The sequence below is a fragment of the Bos taurus genome, chromosome 15, assembly GCF_002263795.3.
Source record: "Bos taurus isolate L1 Dominette 01449 registration number 42190680 breed Hereford chromosome 15, ARS-UCD2.0, whole genome shotgun sequence".
NCBI classification, from domain to species: Eukaryota; Metazoa; Chordata; class Mammalia; order Artiodactyla; family Bovidae; genus Bos; species Bos taurus.
The window spans coordinates 21,799,518-21,819,358 of NC_037342.1; the positions used below are offsets into that span (position 1 = coordinate 21,799,518).

Genomic DNA, 19,841 nt, shown 5'->3' on the forward strand with positions numbered 1-19,841 from the left:
CCAGAAATAAACCCATGAATCTATGGTTAATTAATCTATAACAAGGAGGCATGACTATCCAATAGGGAAAAGAGAGTCTTCAATAAGTGGTGCTGGGAAAATACAGCAGCTACTTGTAAAGAATGAAATTGGAGTTTCTCATGCTATTACAGAAATAAACTCAAAATGGATCATAAACCTATATGTAAGACTGCAAATCATAAAAACTCTTCAGAAGATAGCATAGGCAGAACTCTGATATAAATTGTAGCAATATTTTCTGGATGTCTCCTAAGGCAAAGAAAACAAAAACAAATTAACGTTAAAAGCTTTTGCACAGCAATGGAAACCATCAACAAAAAGATTACCTACTGAATGGAAGAAAATATTTGCAAGTATAACTGATAAGGGGTTACTATCCACAATATATAGATAGCTCATACAACTTAATATCAAAAATTTTTCATTTCAAATTTTAATTCAAAATTGATTTCAAATTTTAATATCAAAAAAATTTAATTTCCAACCTAAAAATGGATCTGAATAGACATTTTTCCAAACAAGACATACAAATAGCTCACGGGCACATAAAGAGATGCTCAATATTTTATATTATTTAAAGAAATGCAAATCAAAACAATGAGACATTACCTCACACTTGTCAGAATGGCTATCATTAAAATGTCTACAAATATCAAATGTTAGTGATAACATGGAGAAAAAGGACCCCTTGTACACTATTGGTGGGAATATAAATTGGTGCAGCCACTATGGAATATGGAGATTCCTCAAACTAAAAGTAGGATTACCATATGATCCAGCAACTCAACTCCTGGGTATATATCCAGGAAAAATAAAATCATTAATTTGAAAAGATACATGTACCCCAGTATTCAGAGAAGCACTGTTTACAATAGCCAAGACTTGGAAGTAACACAGATGTCCATCAATAGATGAATGGATAAAGAAGATGTGGTATATGTACGTACACACTAGAGTACTACTCAGCCATAAAAAAGAATGAAATTCTGCCATTTGCAGCAACATGGAAAGACCCAGAGAATATTGTGGTTAGTGAAATAAATCAGAGAAAAGTCAAATACTGATGATATTATTTATAGGTAGAATCTAAAAAAATAAAATATATGTATATAGCAAAAAAACTGACTAAACGGATACAGAAAACTATTGGTTACCAGTAGAAAAGAGGGAAGTGAGAAGGGGCAAGGTAGGGGTAGGTACAGACTACTATGTATAAAATATAAGAATATATTGTACAACACAGGGAATATAGCCAATGTTTTACAATAAATTTAAATGGGGGTATAATCTGTAAAAAAAAAAACTTTGAATTACTATGATGTATACCTGAAACTAATATAATTTTGTAAACCAACTATAGTTTAAGAAAAAAATTGAAATGGCTTGTCAGCAAAGCAAATTGAAAGACATTATGACCTTTTGCTACTATACTGTCATAATTGGTGGAGATCAAGGATTCTATAAAAGCTTTCTAGGAATTAGCTAAGGAAAAGACAAACTTTTTTTGATTCAACTAATGGACTGACTGGCTGATGACAGATAATTCCTCTTTCCCCTTGATACTGCCTAAAATGCTTGGACTTTATGCAATTGGAAATAGGATGCCATGTTTAAAGTCAAATTTCAAATACTATGGAAAAATCTTTGTGCTTCCCACCCCATCCACCCTAAAATGAAGTCTGTGTTGTCTGATATAGCTTGCATCTAGTCTTAATGGGCTTGTGCCCTCATTGCTAATCCAGGGATTGGTAGCATCACCTTTCACAAAGATGCATAGACTAAATAACCTAAGGTTCCCAAGGGTCACAGACCACACAAACTGGCTCCAATAAGATTACTCACCGGCAGCACACTTCAAAGGGATCTACCCATATGGTCATCTCCTTTGGAAGTCCCAGGTAAGAAAAATCCACGTTACTTTCAGCACAAGCCCTTTCTAGAATAGGATCTTTATTCTGATTATTGTTTATCCGGATACACCTTTAGAAACAAGAAAAGGGAAACGACGTGGTGATAGTTGGAGAATCATGCAGCTGGCAAGGGTCTCCAATACACACAGCTCCCACCTCACTCCTGTCTTCCCTCAACTGCTTCACCACCCCTCAGAAGTTTTACAGTAAGAGTGAAATATCAAATTTTTACACAATATGGATTCCATTACTAAATCACACAATTAGTTCACCAAATGTGCTCACTCATGTTCAACTCTTTGCGGCTCCATGGATTGTAGCCACCATGCTCCTCTGTCCATGGGATTTCCCAGGCAAGAATACTAGAGTGGGTTGACATTTCCTACTCCAGGGATCTTCCTGACCCAGGGATCAAACCCTCATCTCTTGTGTCTCCTGCACTGGCAGGTGGATTCTTTACCACGAGAGCCAGCTGGGAAGACTAAAGGTTCTCTGTATATCCTTCACAGTAAACACAAGTAGAAATTCTTTAATCCACAGCACACAAGGAGGTTTGCTCTATAGTTTTCAAATTGTGCTATAATCTACTACTCTCCTTTTTTCAAGCCCAAGTTCAAACAAATAAATTTTCATTAATTATAGGTGGCGAACAGTCATTGCAGGCGGTAGCTGCTGGCTTGTTACTGCCCTTTGCTATGCCTACCACATCCTAGCTCTTACCTGAAGGCTTGCCCTTTAGAAGGGTGGTCAGAGTGCCAGTGATTTCTGTATGTTTCAAACAAGACTGTCATCAGCTTTTCTGCAAAGTCTTCTATTTGCTCTTTATTCAGTTTATCATGTTTTTTCACTAATCTTGTCACAAAGAAGACTGTTGTTGCTATTTCATCTCTCATGATTCAAGAAGAGCCTACAAGGAGGTCTGAAACCATTGAAAGGAAGCAAGAAGAAATTAAACAGAAGCAAGAGTCTAACTTATTATCAACATGTAATTACCATTTGGAAATTTTATACACGTACCTTAAATTTAAAACAGAAGTCACTTGCTAATCCTTAATGAACTTAAAAAAGCACATCAATAGTATCAACAAAACAACCAAGCAAACCAATTCCTCAACTAACCTTTAATGATTCTCAAAGAAAAAAAAATTTTAAATACTGTAATATACTTAACAAATGATTATGCAAATTAAATGTTTTTAAAGTCCAGATCCAGGAGAGTAAGTTATACCAAGCACTACTGTTTGAAAACATAGTTACAAAGAGCAAAAACATTTCAGGATATAGTCATCCCTAAAATTGTGGCTCTCAGGTTGCACATTCAAAAGTTAAGATTAATCAAATATATTTTATTATACTTGCCAGCAAAAGATCTTTAGCCCAACAGGAAGGGGGCCAGAGTCAGAAGCCACTCTCACCACACCTAGTTTGTCAGTTCCAGGCTGCAGTTTATATAAACCTGGGTCCCGAGGCCGGATAGGTTTTTTACCTTACACAGGTGCTGCCCTTTAGGATAATTGACAGCTCTTTCCAGGTCCCCATCAAATTGCTCCTTGGCATATGTAGAGGATATTCATTACGTAAAGTGTTTAAAGATTTTCAATGTGGATTTCTATCTTCTGTTTTGCTATTTAAGTCCTATCTTTTATGACATAAATAAGAATCAATCCTTCTCCTTCCAAATCCTAAGAGCCTACATTCCAGTTATTTTTGTCTCTCATTTTATCTCTCAAAACTGTCAACATATTAAAGCATTTTGTCTTGGATCTTTTCTAAAATTAAACACAACTTTCTTTGAACAGTCATTGTGTTGACTCCACACATTTTTCACTGTAAAATCAATGGAAAAGACCTCAAAGTATATCTAGTCTTACTAGTTCTCAAAGGGTAGGTCACTGATCACCTGATTTGGATCCACTGAGCTGCTTGTTAAAAATGCAGATTCTAGGACTTTATCCCAGATCCACTGAATCAATACCTCTAAAGGCAGGTCTGGGAATCAATATTTAACATGTTCCCCTGGGTGATTCTTATACCCACTAAATTTAAGAACCATTACACCCAGAATATGTCTTTAACACTCATGGTAAGTGGTCAGTCAGGTTCTTCGTCAGTGAAAAAGAAGTTTTCTCTTATGAGGAAGCCCATTTCTTTTCTAAAAAGCCCCAAATGCCAGGCAGTCCCTCTCCTTGAGAAGCTACAGGCAACTCTTTATTCTCTATCTGAAAAGCCTAGTTTTTCCCTCTGGAACCGTACAGATTTTATCTAATTTTCCACCACAGGAAGACACTTCAAATACTAGCTATTGAGCCTTCCCTGAGCCTCCTCTTTAGGAAGAGAGCTAACCATTCTTAGCTTTTCAGTTCTTCCCACAGACATGTTACTCAGACATGTCATCACTCACATCTGAATGAGTTTCAGGTGCGTCAGTAATCCTCTGTTAAAGGCTGGAGCCCAGCCTCCCACACAATGCTCCAAGTGTGTTCTGCCATGATGGAATAGAGTGGACTGTTACTTTGCTCTGAAAACTGTGTATCTGGAACACAGCCTCAGGTGGCATTTGCCTTAGTGGTAGCGCCATCACGTCTCTGCTTCATGCTGAACTATTAACAGCCAAGCAGTCTTTTTCACTAATGCTATTGTTTTGTCACATCTTTCCCTCCTACACAACATAATGTTTAAGAATATGAGCTTTGAGAAGAACTGAGTAGAAATTTCTACCCTGAGTAGAAATTTTTTCAAAGAGAGAATACAGATGGCCAACAGGTATACGAAAAGATGTTCAACATAGCTCATCGTCAGGGAAATGCAAATCGAAACTACAGTGAGTTATCATTTCACACCTATCAGAATGGCTATCATCAAAAAGAACACAAATAAATGTTGATGGGGATGTGGAAAAAAGGGAACACTTGTACACTGTTGGTGGGAATGTAAATTGATACAGCCACTGTGGAAAACAATATGGAGGTTTCTCAAAAAACTAAAAATATAACTACCATATGACCCAGAAATTCTGCTCCTGGCTATATTAAAAAAAAATCAAAAACATTAATTTGAAGAGATAACATGCACCCCAATGTTCAAAGCAGCATTATTTACAATTGCCAAGATATGGAAGCCACTTAAGTGTCCATCAACTGACGAATGGATAAAGAAGATATCACACACACACACACACACTGGAATATTACTCACTTATTAAAAAAAAAAGAAGCAGAACTTTGCTACTTGCAGCAACATGGGTAGACTTGGAGGGCAGATAAAGACAAGCACTGTATGATGTAACGTATATGTGGAATCTGAAAAATACAACAAACTAGTGAATACACAGAAAAATGCAGCAGACTAGTGAGGTGGGGGGAAGAGGCAATACAAGGGTCGGGGAGTTGGGGGGCACAAACCACTGGGTGTAAGACAGGCTCAAGGATGTATTGTACAACACAGGGAATCTAGCCAATGTTTTGTAATAACTGTAAATAGAAGGTAATCTTTTTTAAATGTATTAAAGTATTTTTAAATTTTTTTAAAATAAATTAAAAAAAATAATAATGGGCTTTGGAGTCGGACCTGGGTATAAACTGCAACTTTACAATATGCATGTAACCTTGGGCAACTGGTTTAACTTCTCAAACTTCCAGTTTCCTGAAAGGAACAACAGCGACCTCATAGGGTTGTTAGTGAGATCACAATTAATAATCTTGTTTTAAAGCATCTTGTCTAGGGCCTACCCAGCAGTTGTTAGAGGAAGGCAGTGCAGCAGAGTAGCTAAGAAATAAGCTATGAAATTAAGCATCATGAAATTGACTCCCAGCCCTCTAGCTGACTAGAAACCTAGAGCAGTTTCTCAACTTCTCTAATTTAAAAAAATCTTTATCTATAAAAAGGTGGGTAAGACATGTACCTAAGGCCTTGGAATCAGACTGCCAGATGTGGATCCTAGCTGAATTTACTGGATATAGTAAGTGCTCAAAAGTGCCTTTCTTATCATTAAATATGTTGATTTATTTATTAAATCATGTTAATCAACTTTATTTTTAAGAAGTTATTCCTTGCCCAAAGGGTGGCCTGCAATCATTGACTGGCTGGTGTGAAGGAAAAAAACCTGGCCCTCCTGCCTCAATGAGCAACAACTCTGAAGAGCCATCTCATCTCCAGAGCTCCCATAAGATAGGGCAGAGGCCTCAGCAACAACCAGATCACTGGCCCTCCTCTCGCTCTCCCCAATCCTCTTTCTCACTCCCTTATGGGTGTATCTCTCAACAAAACTCCCCAGTAAACCTTCTGCATGAAACTCCCTATCGCAGACTCTATTTCTAAGAAGCTCAGTCTAAGACAGTTTGTATCAGGAATGTTTAAGGAAGCAGACTCTAAAATGGGATTTGGGGAGTAGGTTACAAACCTACTGGCTGGAATAAAAATCTTATCCCTGGTGGTAGCAGAATATGGATATATTTGGCTCCAGGCATGCTGGAGTGGTATGATTATTACAAACCTCGCCAGTGATGAACTGAGATCGAATACAGATAATAGGAGGTGCATTGGCTATTGTAGTATCTTTGATGCTGAAGAGGTATGTGAAATGATAATACAAGGACTGTGGAAACAGATGGTTAAACACCTTGATGTCTCGTAACAACATGATTTAATAAGACTAGTTCAGTTCAATTCAGTGAGTATTTAAGTGGTGCTAGTGGTAAAGAACCCACCTGCCAACGCAGGAGACATAAGAGACATGGGTTCGATCCCTGGGTCGGGAAGTTCCCCTGGAGAAGAGAATGGCAAACCACTCCAGTATTCTTGCCTGGAGAATCCCATTGATACAGGAGCCTGGTGGGCTACAGTCATGGGGTCGCAAAGAGTCGAACACAACTGAGTGACTAACACTTCATTTCACTATAAACTCAGAACATATAAAGGTGAGACTCGTCCTTCCATTTCTACAGTATATGACTTATTTCAGCTGCCATGATGTGTTACTCATTCCCCTTACTCAATGGCAGGAGTTTTCAACCTGCTGTACTTGGAATCACCTGAATATCTTTTTAAAAATACAGATGCCTAGCTCCTGCCCCTAGATATTCTGATTTAATTGATATGGAGTACAGCCTGGGGCTTCAGGATTCTTTAAAAATCTCCAAGTGATTCTATCGGGCAGCCAAGTTGGAATATCATTAAGATAGATCTCCTCTAGCTATCAAGGAGATTTTAGCTTTATTTTACACTTTTGAATGCTTAGTAATGCCTTAAGTTTAACAAAAATTATTATGCCAAATTTGCATCATTTATTCTCATCTTTTCTAGCTTTTGCTGAGATAACTTTTGCAAAGTTTTTAGTTTTTTTAACTTAGAGGTGACAGAATTGAATATCAGGATGGTTATTCATACATATATTGCTAAAATAAAATTTGCTTCAGAACCAAAGGTAACCTGTGTATTAGCACATACTCAAATTTTTCCTTTTCAAATGGTTTGGTTTACATTCACAATATTAAAATGGTATTGAATAATTCTTCCATTATTTCACCTTCCCGGATGACAAGCCATTCTACTGCACACTGAGTTGGGGAAACACATTAGCTGATGAAGTTTTGAACCCTTTCCTTGCATTATTTTCTGCAACAGGTCCAGGCAGGCCTTGGAAGTTATGAATAGAACAGTAGAACAACAATGTACTTAGATTTCAGGAAAGAACAATCAAATAGAAACTAAACATCACACAAGACTTCCTTCAGTTACTTACTTATGATGATCTTAAACACCATATTTAAATCACCCCCTACGCATTAATGACAATTATCCTTTCTGTTATAACTAACATTTACTGTTTTCAGTAACTATCTACTGAACATCCACTACATATTAGCACTGCTACACTGCTGTGGGCTTAAAAAAATTTCAACTTTCAACAGGTTTGTTCTCTAGAGAAAGAAATCACCCAAGACCATTTGGATGCAGAGCTTGAGAAATGGAATACTCAAAAATTACTTCAAGTTTCAAGCATTAGTGACCAAGACAATAATGTTATCATTGAAATAACTGAGTTCAGCAGAATAGCCCAGAAAAAAAGAACAATGGTTGTTTCAGAATGAGGTCTCCTGAGTTTCTTTACAGCAATTAAATACACAAATAGTAACGTCCATTCAAATCGTACTATAATTTAGCGGAAGGTTCAGCCTGGGCAAGCCTAAGTCAACTTCATATTTAAGTGGAATAGAAAATAGCTATTGAGTTTTGAAGACAAAAAAAACTCAGCTCTCTCATTATTTTTGTGTAATATATAAAATTCCCACTATCAAACGTTCATTCCTTTGATTTAGATACTGTCTTTCCAGGATTTCCAGATGGGTTACCCATAGTAGAAGGGGCTTCCCAGGAAGCTCAAATGGTAAAGAATTTGCTTGCAATGCTGGACACCTGGGTTCGATCCCTGGGTCAGGAAGATCCCCTAGAGAAGGGCATGGCAACCCACTCCAGTATTCTTGCCTGGACAATCCCATGGACAGAGGAGCCTGGCGGGCTACAGTCCATGGACAAAGAGTCGGACACAACTGAGCAACAAACATACATTCATAGCAGAACAGAAGAATTGTGTTCCACCTGGCAAAGTTTGGGAGAGCAGAAAAAGTCTGGAGGAGGCACCACAGAAAATGGCAGCTACATGAGGTTTCTGGTCATGCAGGATAAGGATGAAGAACAGAAGAAAAGAGAGCATCAAAGACAGATTTTACCTTATTAAACCTGAAACACAGATTCAAATAGTTTAAAACATGAAAATAACCCAAAAGATCTTCTAGAATAACAGTTTCCAGAATCACATTTCTTCATTTTAACATGAGGGAATTCAACTCGCTTCCTACAGTATCTTCAAGCCCCAAGGTTCACCAACAAAGATTTATCTTAAAATCTGTCTTCCTAATTTTAGCTGAACTTCAGCTATACAATAAAACTATTTGTGCATGTAAGTTTTCAAATAGGCAAAATAATTTTAAAATATCATCTAAATTGGACATAAAATTGATTGGACTTTTGATGTCATAGATAGTAGCCTTTTTAATCAGACCTCTGATTTCATTAGCTTCCCTTCCTTAAATTGAAAATTACATCCATAGACTCATCCAACTGTTTGCAAAGGCACATCATTGCTAACAAAGGAAAAAATACAGATGCTTTACCAAAACTCCCACTCAAGCAGAAAGTATATTTTTGATAAAGGCAACTAAATAGCACCATTTTTTTAAAGCAGTGAACTAGCCTAGAAACCCACACAGCAAGTCACTCCTGTTATATTTGAATTACATACAAGGGAAGTCACATTAATTGTGGAAACGAAATTGCATATGCTAAAACGTTATCTAATAAAAATCTGCGGTCATGTAATGTTCATTTGAATCTCAAAGAAATTAAGTTTAGAGCTGCCTAATCCACTAATGAGTGAAACTCATTTGCTGATCAACTAAATGAACCTTAAACTATATGCTTCTTCGTTTTGATAAAGTTACCTGCAAGTGTTTTATTTACCACAAGCCTTTTTCCTACTTTACGTATATTTTCCATGTGCATGGTCAAGCACACATAATGGTTAAGTGGCATTGTCCTGGAGAGCACAAAAATGTCTGTAGCCCGCCAGGCTTCTCTGTCCATGGGAGTCTCTGTATCACGCATCAAGGTGGAAACCAAGTCAGCCCACTAAAAATAATTCAGGGTGTAAGAAATTCTATAGACAAGATTCTGTGCTAATATAATAAATCTGTGTTATACAGAACAGCATTCTCTAATACTGCGTCAGCCAAAAAGTTCCTTTGGGTTTTTTCATAAGATATTACAATAAACCGCTGCATTTTATTGCAATATTAATTGCAACATTATAATTACAGACTGATTTCAAAACTGAATTTGAGTATTGAATAATAATATTATCTTACTAATGGAAGATACAAATCATAGAGTGAATATATTAAGTGCAAAGAGATAGAAAAGGGAAATACCAAAATTAGCTAAAAGCACCAGGAAAGATTTTACCCAGGAAGTAGAAGCTGAGCTTGAGATTTAAACCAGCAGTAGATGAGCTAAGCAGAGAAGGCAATGGCACCCCACTCCAATACTTTTGCCTGGAGAATCCCATGGACGGAGGAGCCTGGTAGGCTGCAGTCCATGGGATCACTAAGAGTTGGACACGACTGAGCGACTTCACTTTCACTTTTCACTTTCATGCATTGGAGAAGGCAATGGCACCGCACTCCAGTACTTTTGCCTGGAAAATCCCAGGGACGGAGGAGCCTGGTGGGCTGCTGTCTATGGGGTCGCACAGAGTCAGATACGACTGACACGACTTAGCAGCAGCAGATGAGCTAAGAGAAGGACAATATGAACTTTACTAAATGTAAGCAAGATGAAATCCTTATGATATATTCCATGTTTGCAGAGGAAATAAAGATAATAAATGTTATGTAATTCTTAAAAACTAAAGGATATAAATTCTGCCTAGAAAAAAAGACTTAAGTACCAAATGTAGGGAGTAGAAACAAAAATAAGAATAAGTCAACATAGAGTGATGCTTAAAAGAATTATACTTTAAAGTATTTTCCTTCTTGTAAACCAATTAACAAGATAGCCAATTTCTTCCTTTTGGTTTCATAGAGCTCTTAAAGAGAATAGACTTTCTTCAGCTGTGCACTCTGTTTACTTGTTGGCTATACTGAATCCCTAGAATTGTCAAGTTATTTCTAAAAATCTTGAAAATCTACCTGAGGTTTTTTGGTTTGTTTGTTTTTTGAGAGTTGACAGAGATCAATCAGTGGTGAAAAGCAGTCAGGAAAGTTAATCTGTTTAGTAATAGCCTAGAGAAGTTCATTGCCCCTTGAAAGTCCCACTGAATCAAGCCCTGAAGCAACCTTCTGGTAGAGCCAGTGAGGTCACCCTCTGCCCTCTGGCTAATTCCACTGATAAACTTTATCATGCAGTGGTGTCAAGGCAGCAGTTTCCTTTGAATTCATTTGTGTCTATCGGTTCAGTTCAGTTGCTCAGTCGTGTCCAACTCTTTGTGACCCCATGAATCACAGCATGCCAGGCCTCCCTGTCCATCACCAGCTTCTGGAGTTCACTCAAACTCATGTCCATCGAGTCAGTGATGCCATCCAGCCATCTCATCCTCTGTCATCCCCTTCTCCTCCTGCCCCCAATCCCTCCCAGCATCAGAGTCTTTTCCAATGAGTCAACTCTTCCCATGAGGTGGCCAAAGTACTGGAGTTTGAGCTTTAGCATCATTCCTTCCAAAGAAATCCCAGGGCTGATCTCCTTCAGAATGGACTGGTTGGATTTCCTTGCAGTCCAAGGGACTCTCAAGAGTCTTCTCCAACACCACAGTTCAAAAGCATCAATTCTTCAGCGTTCAGCCTTCTTCACAGTCCAACTCTCACATCCATACATGACCACAGGAAAAACCATAGCCTTGACTAGATGGACCTTTGTTGGCAAAGTAATGTCTCTGCTTTTGAATATGCTATCTAGGTTGGTCATAACTTTTCTTCCGAGGAGTAAGCGTCTTTTAATTTCATGGCTGCAGTCACCATCTGCAGTGATTTTGGAGCCCAAAAAAATAAAGTCTGACACTATTTCCACTGTTTCCCCATCTATTTCCCATGATGGGACCAGATGCTATGATCTTCGTTTTCTGAATGCTGAGCTTTAAGCCAACTTTTTCACTCTCCACTTTCACTTTGTGTCTATGACCCCATCTAAAATGTTTTGACTTTTGTTGAGAGTCCGCTCTTCTGCTTCTCTTGTGGACCAACCCTCCTCAAGGTTTATTTCCACCTTCCAGCCCCTTAATAGGAAATAGATGCTCTCAAAGTTGGTCCTGAGCCTTTCACTTTTCTCACTCTATTCAAGAAAAGCACATTACTGGAACTTTCCAGGGGTCCAGTGGCTAAGACTCTGCACTCCCAATAACTGGCACAGCCAAGTTAAAAAAAAAAGAAGAAAACAATTTTAGCAAATTAAAAGGAAAAAAAAAAAAGCACATTGCTGAAGTCACCTTCTCCTGAGTGAACCACAGCATGTGCTGGAGGTTCAGTGAAAAATAAGACAACATACCTCTCTTGGCAATCTAATTTAGCCTCATGACTTCAACTACTACAGCTTCAGAAAAACTGCTAAATTTCTCCTTTCAGTTCTGGTCTTTTTCCAGAGTTCCACCTCCAAATAACCCAACTCCATCATAATGTCCTTCCATTACTTACAACTATACACACCTAAACCTAAAATACCTCATAATTCTCCTCTAAGTAGATCTGCCTGCCAACATGTCTACTTGTCATGGAAACCTGCAGGTTAATTCTGTCCTCTAACTAGTTACCAAAGCCCCGTGAAGCTCCCTTCACAAAGCCTCTCTCATTCAGACTGTATATTCTATGTGACTCTATGCCTGGGCTATTAAAATAATCTCCTAAATGGACCTTCAGTCTCCTCTGTATCTCCCTCTTCTAATCTATGTCACTTCATTAATCTCCATAAAACAACATGTCATGTAAGTCATAGGTCCCTCAGACAGAAGAATAAGATTAAAATCCCCTGGCCTGACACCTAGAGTCCTCCAAGATCTATCTCCTACTTCACTGCCTCTCTGATCTTATTACTATTTCCCCAATGGGGATACATTCACTGCTCTCCCATCCACCATGTGTATTACAGTCTCTATGAATTTGCTTGTGTTTTTTCTTCATAAGTTGCTCCTACTACCAAGAGCATCCTCTCCATCTTCTCCCTTTATCTATATCCTACTTTTCCTTCTCAGACCCATATTTTCCACATAGCCTTCTCTGTGTGCCAATCGTTGGTGTTTTTCTTCTTTCCTTTTTCCTAAATGCTTGACAACAACAAAGCTCACATTAGTATTCAGGAGTCTTGAAACACTTATTAATCTAACTATCTTAGTACTTAAGATAATTATATAAGTATATAAATAATACACAACTTATTATATTGTATATATTAATAAAATTAATATACTATCACTACCTTAATTATATATTGTAGAAATTGTCTTTCTATTACTAGACCATAGATCCCTAGATTGTGTTCTCTAAAGATGATAAATATGCAACAAGCTTGCTCCTGCTGCTAAGTCATAACCAAGAGTTCAAGCAACTCTAATTATAAAGCTTATATTTTAGATTGTTTGATTTACTAAAAGATAAATCAATTTAACGTTTTCATATAGAAGGCAACACTATTGATTAATCAATAAATAGAAACTGAAGATAATCAAGAATCTGGTGCACTCTTACTAATGAGAGTACAATGAAATGGAATCAGAAGTATAAAATTAGAAAAGTTGCTGGCAGTTCATTTTAGCTCAAAAGAAAATCTCCTCTCATAATTAAACAGATTCATTGATTTTTAGTTCTTCAAAGGCACCATGCTGACTTCAATCTAGTCTTGCTTCAACAAATAAACTAGTTCTTATTTATAGTATCATGAATATTAATAAAATATTCTAATAGTTATTGATCTATATAAAAATCAAAACATGGTTTTATATTTCTTAAAAGAAAATGTACCCTTTAAAAAAACAGGTTTAAAAAGAAACTGCTAAACTCCAATCATTTCTCCTCAGTCTGATTGTTCACGTCTTCCTCCCTGACAAAAGCTATGGAGGACTTCCTTGGTGGTCCGGTAGTTAAGAATCCACCTGCCAATGCAGGGGACCCTGGTTCAATCCCTGGTCCAGGGAGATTCCACATGCCACGGGGCTACTGGCCATTGAGCCACAGACACTGAAGCCCACACGCCGTAAAGCCCATGCTCTGCAACAGGAGAAGCCATCACACTGCAACCTGAGAGCAGACCCCCGCTCACCACAGCTAGAGGAAACCTGAGTGCTGCAATGACAACCCAGCGCAGCCAAACATTTTTTAAAAATTAAATGAAAAAAAAAAAGCTATGGAAGTTAGAAAATGTCCAGACAGCAATTTGTGTATGTTGAAAGCAATGAATAAGCTTTCACCATCTTTTGTAATTCCCAACTCTCATCACTCTAGTTTTTATTTAGGAGTCGTAAGTTTACAATATAATAAATTTGCTAAAGCAGGATGTATTTGTTTTCTACACTCTTCTTGCTTTCCTCCTAACAACCAATTTCACCTCCTTTCCTTAGTACACCATCCCCATCTCCCTAATCACCAAACGCCCAGAAATCAAATACAACAGTAAACAAGCCGCTGAATGGTACCTTCCTGGTGCTGTATAAAACAAATGCAATCTTCTGTTTGGGCGTTTAAAAACACCACAAGCATTCTTACTTAGATTAAATCATGGATCTCCCTGGTCTCCAGGCATGTCTAGACATGAACCATAAAGGGAATGAGATCCTTGGAGTTTCTCTAGTAACTGCAGGCCAAACCAACAGCAACCCTAAGAACAAGCATTCTTTATTTTTTTAAGCAAAACTATCCCACACACATTTTGTCTCGTTATTTTAATTTTTTAGTTGCACTACCTACAAAATAAACTGCATTTTAAATGTTTGATTTCAGTAGGCAATGCATATTGATGACTTTTATATATGAATTTTCTTTTTTTTTTTAATCATCTTTGAAGAAAAGTTTTTAAAATCTAAATTTCAAGGCATCTACCTGCAACCACTGCCTTGGATGGCAGCAATTCAGCTCAGGTAAGACATGTAAAATGCAGCTAATAATCATAAAATATCAATCAGGAGGAAGTATTAAATATTGTATTGGGTAAAAATGACTAACAATTTGAAAGAATTGCCTTTGTAACCACATCCTAACCAAGACTTATAAGATTGCATATGGTTAATGGAATGGAAGCTATTTTATTTATACATGTATATTTAACTAGAAAGTACAAATTGAACTCTACAGTTATCTCTAGAGAGTTTAGAGGTTAGCTAACTCTGATTACAGCATGTTGCCTGATAATGGCTTGGTATACTGTACATGTTAAAGGTTTACGAAGGATTTATGTAATGTATTCAACAACATCATGCTCTCCCAAAGATATGATGAATACAAATCACTTGTTAGTTGTAAATAACCTGCCTTTTGCAATTTAACAAGTTAATTTTTACAATTAACATTTTCTGTATTGTACATTTTATACCTTGGTTTCTTACTCTTCACTTTGGTGTATACAGAGCAAATGATGCATTTAACAAAAAAAGTACTGTTTTTCATATTCAAAGATAATGCTATAACTTACTCAAATTCATCCTTGAGAAGATGTTCTGGTGTTTTAAGAATGTGAGTTTGGAATGTGTGTTGAATGATCTAGATCATCTGGGCCTATGCATGTTGAGTGGCATCTGTGAGACCACTTGCTGGGCAGGGAATCAGCCTATAGCTGGGGAGTTTTCCTTTGCGGACAATCATTTAGAATTAAGATATTTGGGTCAATAATGAGTACTCCATCCTGGGTGCATAAAGATCAAAGGGAGGGCTACTTCCAGTTGAGCCCTAGAAGGTGTGTAATCAAACAGTGTTCTTTATTCTCTCCTGATTCATGCACTGAAGAAAACAAAGGGAAGGAGTAACTAAGGGAAAGAATTATTAGTAGAGGTCTCCCAGAAATCCTCACTCTCCTCTTTGCTCAATCTACTCCAAATGCACACATAAACACATGTACATCCTCAAATGTGGAACTGAGAGAATAAGACAATGCAACTGGTCACAAAACACTGTCTTTCTTCCACAGCCCTCACCGTGAACGTCCGAAACGACGCTTACTTCTAGGACCTACTTATAGTTCTCCTCCATGCCCCACCCCGCTCACTTATATTTCTACCCGCCCTGGACATTTACTAGGCACTGTCTTGTATAGTAAATAATGTGTGTTCATTTTGTGTTACCATCTAGGTTGTACATAGAGAGGGTGGAACGACCCTAGGGGCTAAACATACAGCAGGGATTGAAATAAACAATGTACCAGAAGTAGGAATAGTTTTGCCTAAAGTTGACCCGGGCTAGATTCCTGGGTTGGGAAGATCCCCTGGAGAAGGAAATGGCAACCCACTCCAGTATTCATGCCTGGAGAATCGCATGGACTGTAGCCTGTCAGGCTCCTCTGTCCATGAGGTCGCAAGAGTTGGACGCAACTTAGCGACTAAAGCACCAAAGCTGACCTAGAGGGTGCGAAACTTTGGCCTCGACCTTAAGAGGCCCACACTCCCATCTAACTAACGAGCTGGCCGGCTCCCTCTCTTGACTAAAAGAAGATCTGGCTCCCACCCCCACTGAATGGCCCTCCGACAATGGGAGAGCACCCAACGGGAACACAAGAGGGCAGACGGGACCTCAGAGGCACTCCTCCGGCATGTTACAGAAAACTGGAGCCAACCAGCTGATACTCCAGCGAGCTGTTTTCCCTGACGGGGATGGGTTTTGAAAACTGGCGGGAGGGCCTGGGGTTTTTTGGAGAGGGGATCGGAGAGAAGGAGCTCTTCGTCCCTCCCGATAGATGAAGAAAAACAACTTCCCAAGATCCTTGCCTCCTCGTCCGGGGCCTCGTCCCGACAGGCGCCCGCCCCCCGCCCCTTCAGGCGGCGTCCTCCCCGCCCCCACCCCGCCCCTCCCCCCACCGCCCCTCCCCGCCCCTCCCCCACCCGGCCCCCCTCGCGCCTGCCCCGCCCCCTCCACCCGCGGGGTTCTGAGGGCGGTTGGTCGGCCACGGCCACGGTCACTTGGCCACTCGGAGCGGCGGGGCACACGAGGTCGAAAGAGCCGGCTCGAAGGGTTGGGGCCCAGACCTGAAGAGAAGTTTCCTGGGGCTGACCCGGCCCGGCTGAGGGAGGTGGGAGCCGGCCCGAGGAGAGCGGAGGGGAAAGGGAAGGGAAGGAAGGGAACCTGAGAGGCAGAGCCCCGGGAGGCGGGGAGACCGCTGGCCAGGGACGCGGGGTCGGGGGCTCGGTGGCCCAGGTGGGGCCAGCCGGCCGGGCACCCCCGGGAGTCACCTGGGCCTGGGGTGGGGGCCGAACCCTCGGGCGGCAGGTTCCCGCTGGAGCGCCGCCCGCCGGCCTCGCCAAGCGTGCGCGGCACGTCCGGCGGGGGCCCCGCGCAGCCCCACGGGCCGAGCGAGAGTCGCTGGGGGGCGGCCCGGAGGCGTCCTCTGGGGACCCGCATCCTGGGCCTCGCGCCCCGGCACTGTCGGGTGTCGCCCCCGGGGAAATGTGGGGTCGCGGCGGGCCTGATCCCTCCCGCCCGCCTGCTCTGGGACACCGCGTCGGCGCTGCGAACCGTCTGAGAGCGAGCCCGCGGGCGCCCGGTGCTCGGTTTGTAGGCAGTGTAATTAGCTGATTGTACTCTCATGCTTACAATCACTAGTTCCACTGCCATCAAAACAAGGCACAGCATCACCCGCCGCCCTGCCGGCAGGAAGACGCCACCCTCGGCGGCTAACCGCCGACCTCAAGCGTTCGAGTAGAGTGCCCAGGGCTTCGAGATCTGATGCGTCAGCGTTTAGCGCTGCTGGCGGAGCACGTTGTCAGCTTGCTAGTAACCCCCTTGCAAACTCCTTCAAGCTGCTGCTTCTAGATACTGTTAAAGTGTTAGCCATCTCTAGGACTAAAAGCAAAACGGTGCAATCCCATGTAAACAAAGCGAAATCCGTGGTGTTGAATGGCCTTAAGACTTTTTAACTGCTGGGTGGAGCCCCCACGTAGCGTTTAATGCTGTTTGTGCCTGTTTTTCATTATTTAGTTCAGTCACTCAGTCGTGTCGGACTTTTTGTGACCCCATGGACTGCTGGCATGCCAGGCTTCCCTGTCCATCACCAACTCCCAGAGCTTTCTCAAACGTGTCCATCGAGTCGGTGATGCCATCCAACCAGCTCATCCTCTCATTATTTAGTAGGGTATTCACCAAGACACCAAGTGAGCTACTACTGAACTAGTACCTTGCCTATTGCAACGTATGGAGCACCAACCTGAGACACAGTTTGTAATAAATGTAAACCTTTTTCCTGTGAGTCTAGTTACTAGGCAGTGTAGTTAGCTGATTGCTAATAATACCAATCACTAACCACACGGCCAGGTAAAAAGATTTGGGAATTCATCCAAATGAGCTGCATGTATATATCAATGTGGGGGGCTTGGCGAGGAGGATTGGAATTTGCTGCTATTGCCCATTGCTTATTTATCAATAGCTTAACCAAGAGAGAAGTCAACATTTTAGGTGCTAAATATACGATGTATATTTTATATGTGTATATATATATATATATGATTTTTCAATATTCCTTCAGTCTCTGAACCAAAAAATGTTCAGATATATCGGAGAATAGAATTTTTTTCCTTAGCTGTCATTGTATAGATTTGTAATTATCTACTTTTGAACTGTATTTTTGTGAGAGACTGTATTAATATCTTGAAAGAATAGTGTCATAAGGAAACGAAATTGTGGTTATTACCAATACGTTCATGTCCTTTCCTTAATTGGTTTTATGATTTCCATCTCAATTCCTCCCACAGTAATTACAACTTTCCTATCGCTGAAAGAGTTAAATTGTTCCTAGATTAACCAGATCGCTGGGGAAAGCTACACACATAACATTTGTAAACATTTTTGTAGAAACATATTAACAAAAATGTTCATAGTGTATTTTTCATCACACTTATCCGATATATTTAAGTAATCATTTACAACACTTGCCGTAAAAGCAGCTTTTAGTGGGACTGACAATCTAAATCAAGCTTCTTTCCGTAAGATTGGCCTTACAGATTCAGGGGGGAAATGTGTAAAAAAGTATACACGTGGGTACCTATCAGCCCCGTTCCGACCTCTAGCTACCATAGGCTACGATGTTAGCTGCCCTGTTGAATTCATCAACCAATGCAGGCCCAGAACCTCCCCATAGAGGGTGCTGCGCTACAGCAATCTGGTGTGGAAAAGGGTTTGGGGCGGTGGAACTAAGGAACTGAAAGCTTTATTTGGGGTAAAGGAAGCTGGTGTGGCGGGGATACGAGGAAGGAGGCTAAGGATGAAAAAGCTGAAGTGCTCCCCCACTGACTCCAACAGGACAAGACGCCCCAAAGTGGATGCTTTGACTCCTATTTGCACCCCAAGACTTGGACAGGTCCCAAAGCCTGTGATCACTGCAGAAATGGGATTCAGGTGACCCACAAGCGCGCGCCAGACCCCATCATCTACCGAGCAAACCAAGGGCTTCCGGCCGTGGCGCTTGCCAACTTGGCGGGTTTCCGCGGTGAGGGCGGGGCGGGGCTGAGAGACCGGCAAAGGAGCTTGGAGAAGCGTCCTGAGTTGCCATGGAAACGAGGCCCAGCAGCAGTCTTAGCAGCCCAGAGGAGTCCTGTGAAGCTTTTCCCCAAGGATTGCTAGTGTTCACCGGCTCTTCGGATCGCGATGCCAACTTGGCCAAGCAGTTCTGGATTGGGGCGTCAATGTACCCCCACAACGAATCTCAGCTGGTGCTGTCCAGAGGTAGCAGCCAGCGTCTGCCGGTGGCGCGGCCTTCCAGGAGCAGTGCACCGGGTGAGTAGCTCCTCTGTAACCCACGGGGAAGATACTAGAGCCCCGCCCAGGAGAAACTGCTGAACCTAGTTCTAAAGAACCTTTCAAATATCTAAACCTCTATACAAATAATTTTAAAATCGTCTCTGCAATTTTTCCACCCCAAAATGATTGGTGGTGTCTTTGTTATATCTAAAAGCACATCTGAAAATATCACCTGGGTTATGACATCTATTTGTCTAAACAGTGTAGAATAGTCTGGGCAAATGTTGGCTGAAAGAATATGAAAGACAGTCGTTTACAATTGAGTTCAAACATGAAAGCCCTAGAGAAGGTTGAAGGCAGAGTCAATATTAGGAAACAAGTTCCCTGACATGTAAGGCTTAAGATGGGGAAACTGCAATTTTTATAGGTATAGAAAACTTAA

At 40.6% G+C, this 19,841-nt stretch overlaps 2 protein-coding genes and 2 non-coding genes across 9 annotated transcripts in view; 3 read left to right on the forward strand and 1 right to left on the reverse strand.

Moving 5' to 3' along the window:
- BTG4 (BTG anti-proliferation factor 4) overlaps positions 1 to 19,841 on the reverse strand; it is a 34,672-nt gene that overhangs the window by 12,231 nt on the left and 2,600 nt on the right. The window contains exons 1-4 of one of the 2 annotated variants that reach the window (XM_059875083.1): positions 16,900 to 16,998; positions 5,127 to 5,230; positions 2,652 to 2,850; positions 1,864 to 2,001 (exon numbers count right to left, since the gene is read on the reverse strand). In XM_059875083.1, coding sequence (XP_059731066.1) covers positions 1,864 to 2,001; positions 2,652 to 2,824 — 311 coding nt within the window. In that variant the 5' untranslated portion in view covers positions 2,825 to 2,850; positions 5,127 to 5,230; positions 16,900 to 16,998. Of the gene's footprint in view, positions 1 to 1,863; positions 2,002 to 2,651; positions 2,851 to 5,126; positions 5,231 to 16,899; positions 16,999 to 19,841 lie in introns of those variants that run through there. The other variant, XM_024975740.2, reaches the window with a different exon arrangement.
- Positions 14,218 to 19,841, forward strand: part of HOATZ (HOATZ cilia and flagella associated protein) — a 39,303-nt gene continuing 33,679 nt past the window's right edge. For 3 of the 5 annotated variants that reach the window (XM_005215871.5, XM_024975554.2, XM_059874990.1), the window contains exons 1-2: positions 16,591 to 16,739; positions 18,962 to 19,435. In XM_005215871.5, the coding sequence (XP_005215928.1) occupies positions 19,210 to 19,435 (226 nt within the window). In that variant the 5' untranslated portion in view covers positions 16,591 to 16,739; positions 18,962 to 19,209. Of the gene's footprint in view, positions 14,602 to 16,590; positions 16,740 to 18,961; positions 19,436 to 19,841 lie in introns of those variants that run through there. The other 2 variants (XM_005215872.5, NM_001077028.2) reach the window with 2 other exon arrangements.
- Positions 17,211 to 17,294, forward strand: MIR34B (microRNA mir-34b). Its single transcript, NR_031292.1, has one exon. It is a non-coding gene; the product is annotated as a microRNA mir-34b (primary transcript).
- Positions 17,912 to 17,988, forward strand: MIR34C (microRNA mir-34c). The gene has a single exon (NR_030942.1). It is a non-coding gene; the product is annotated as a microRNA mir-34c (primary transcript).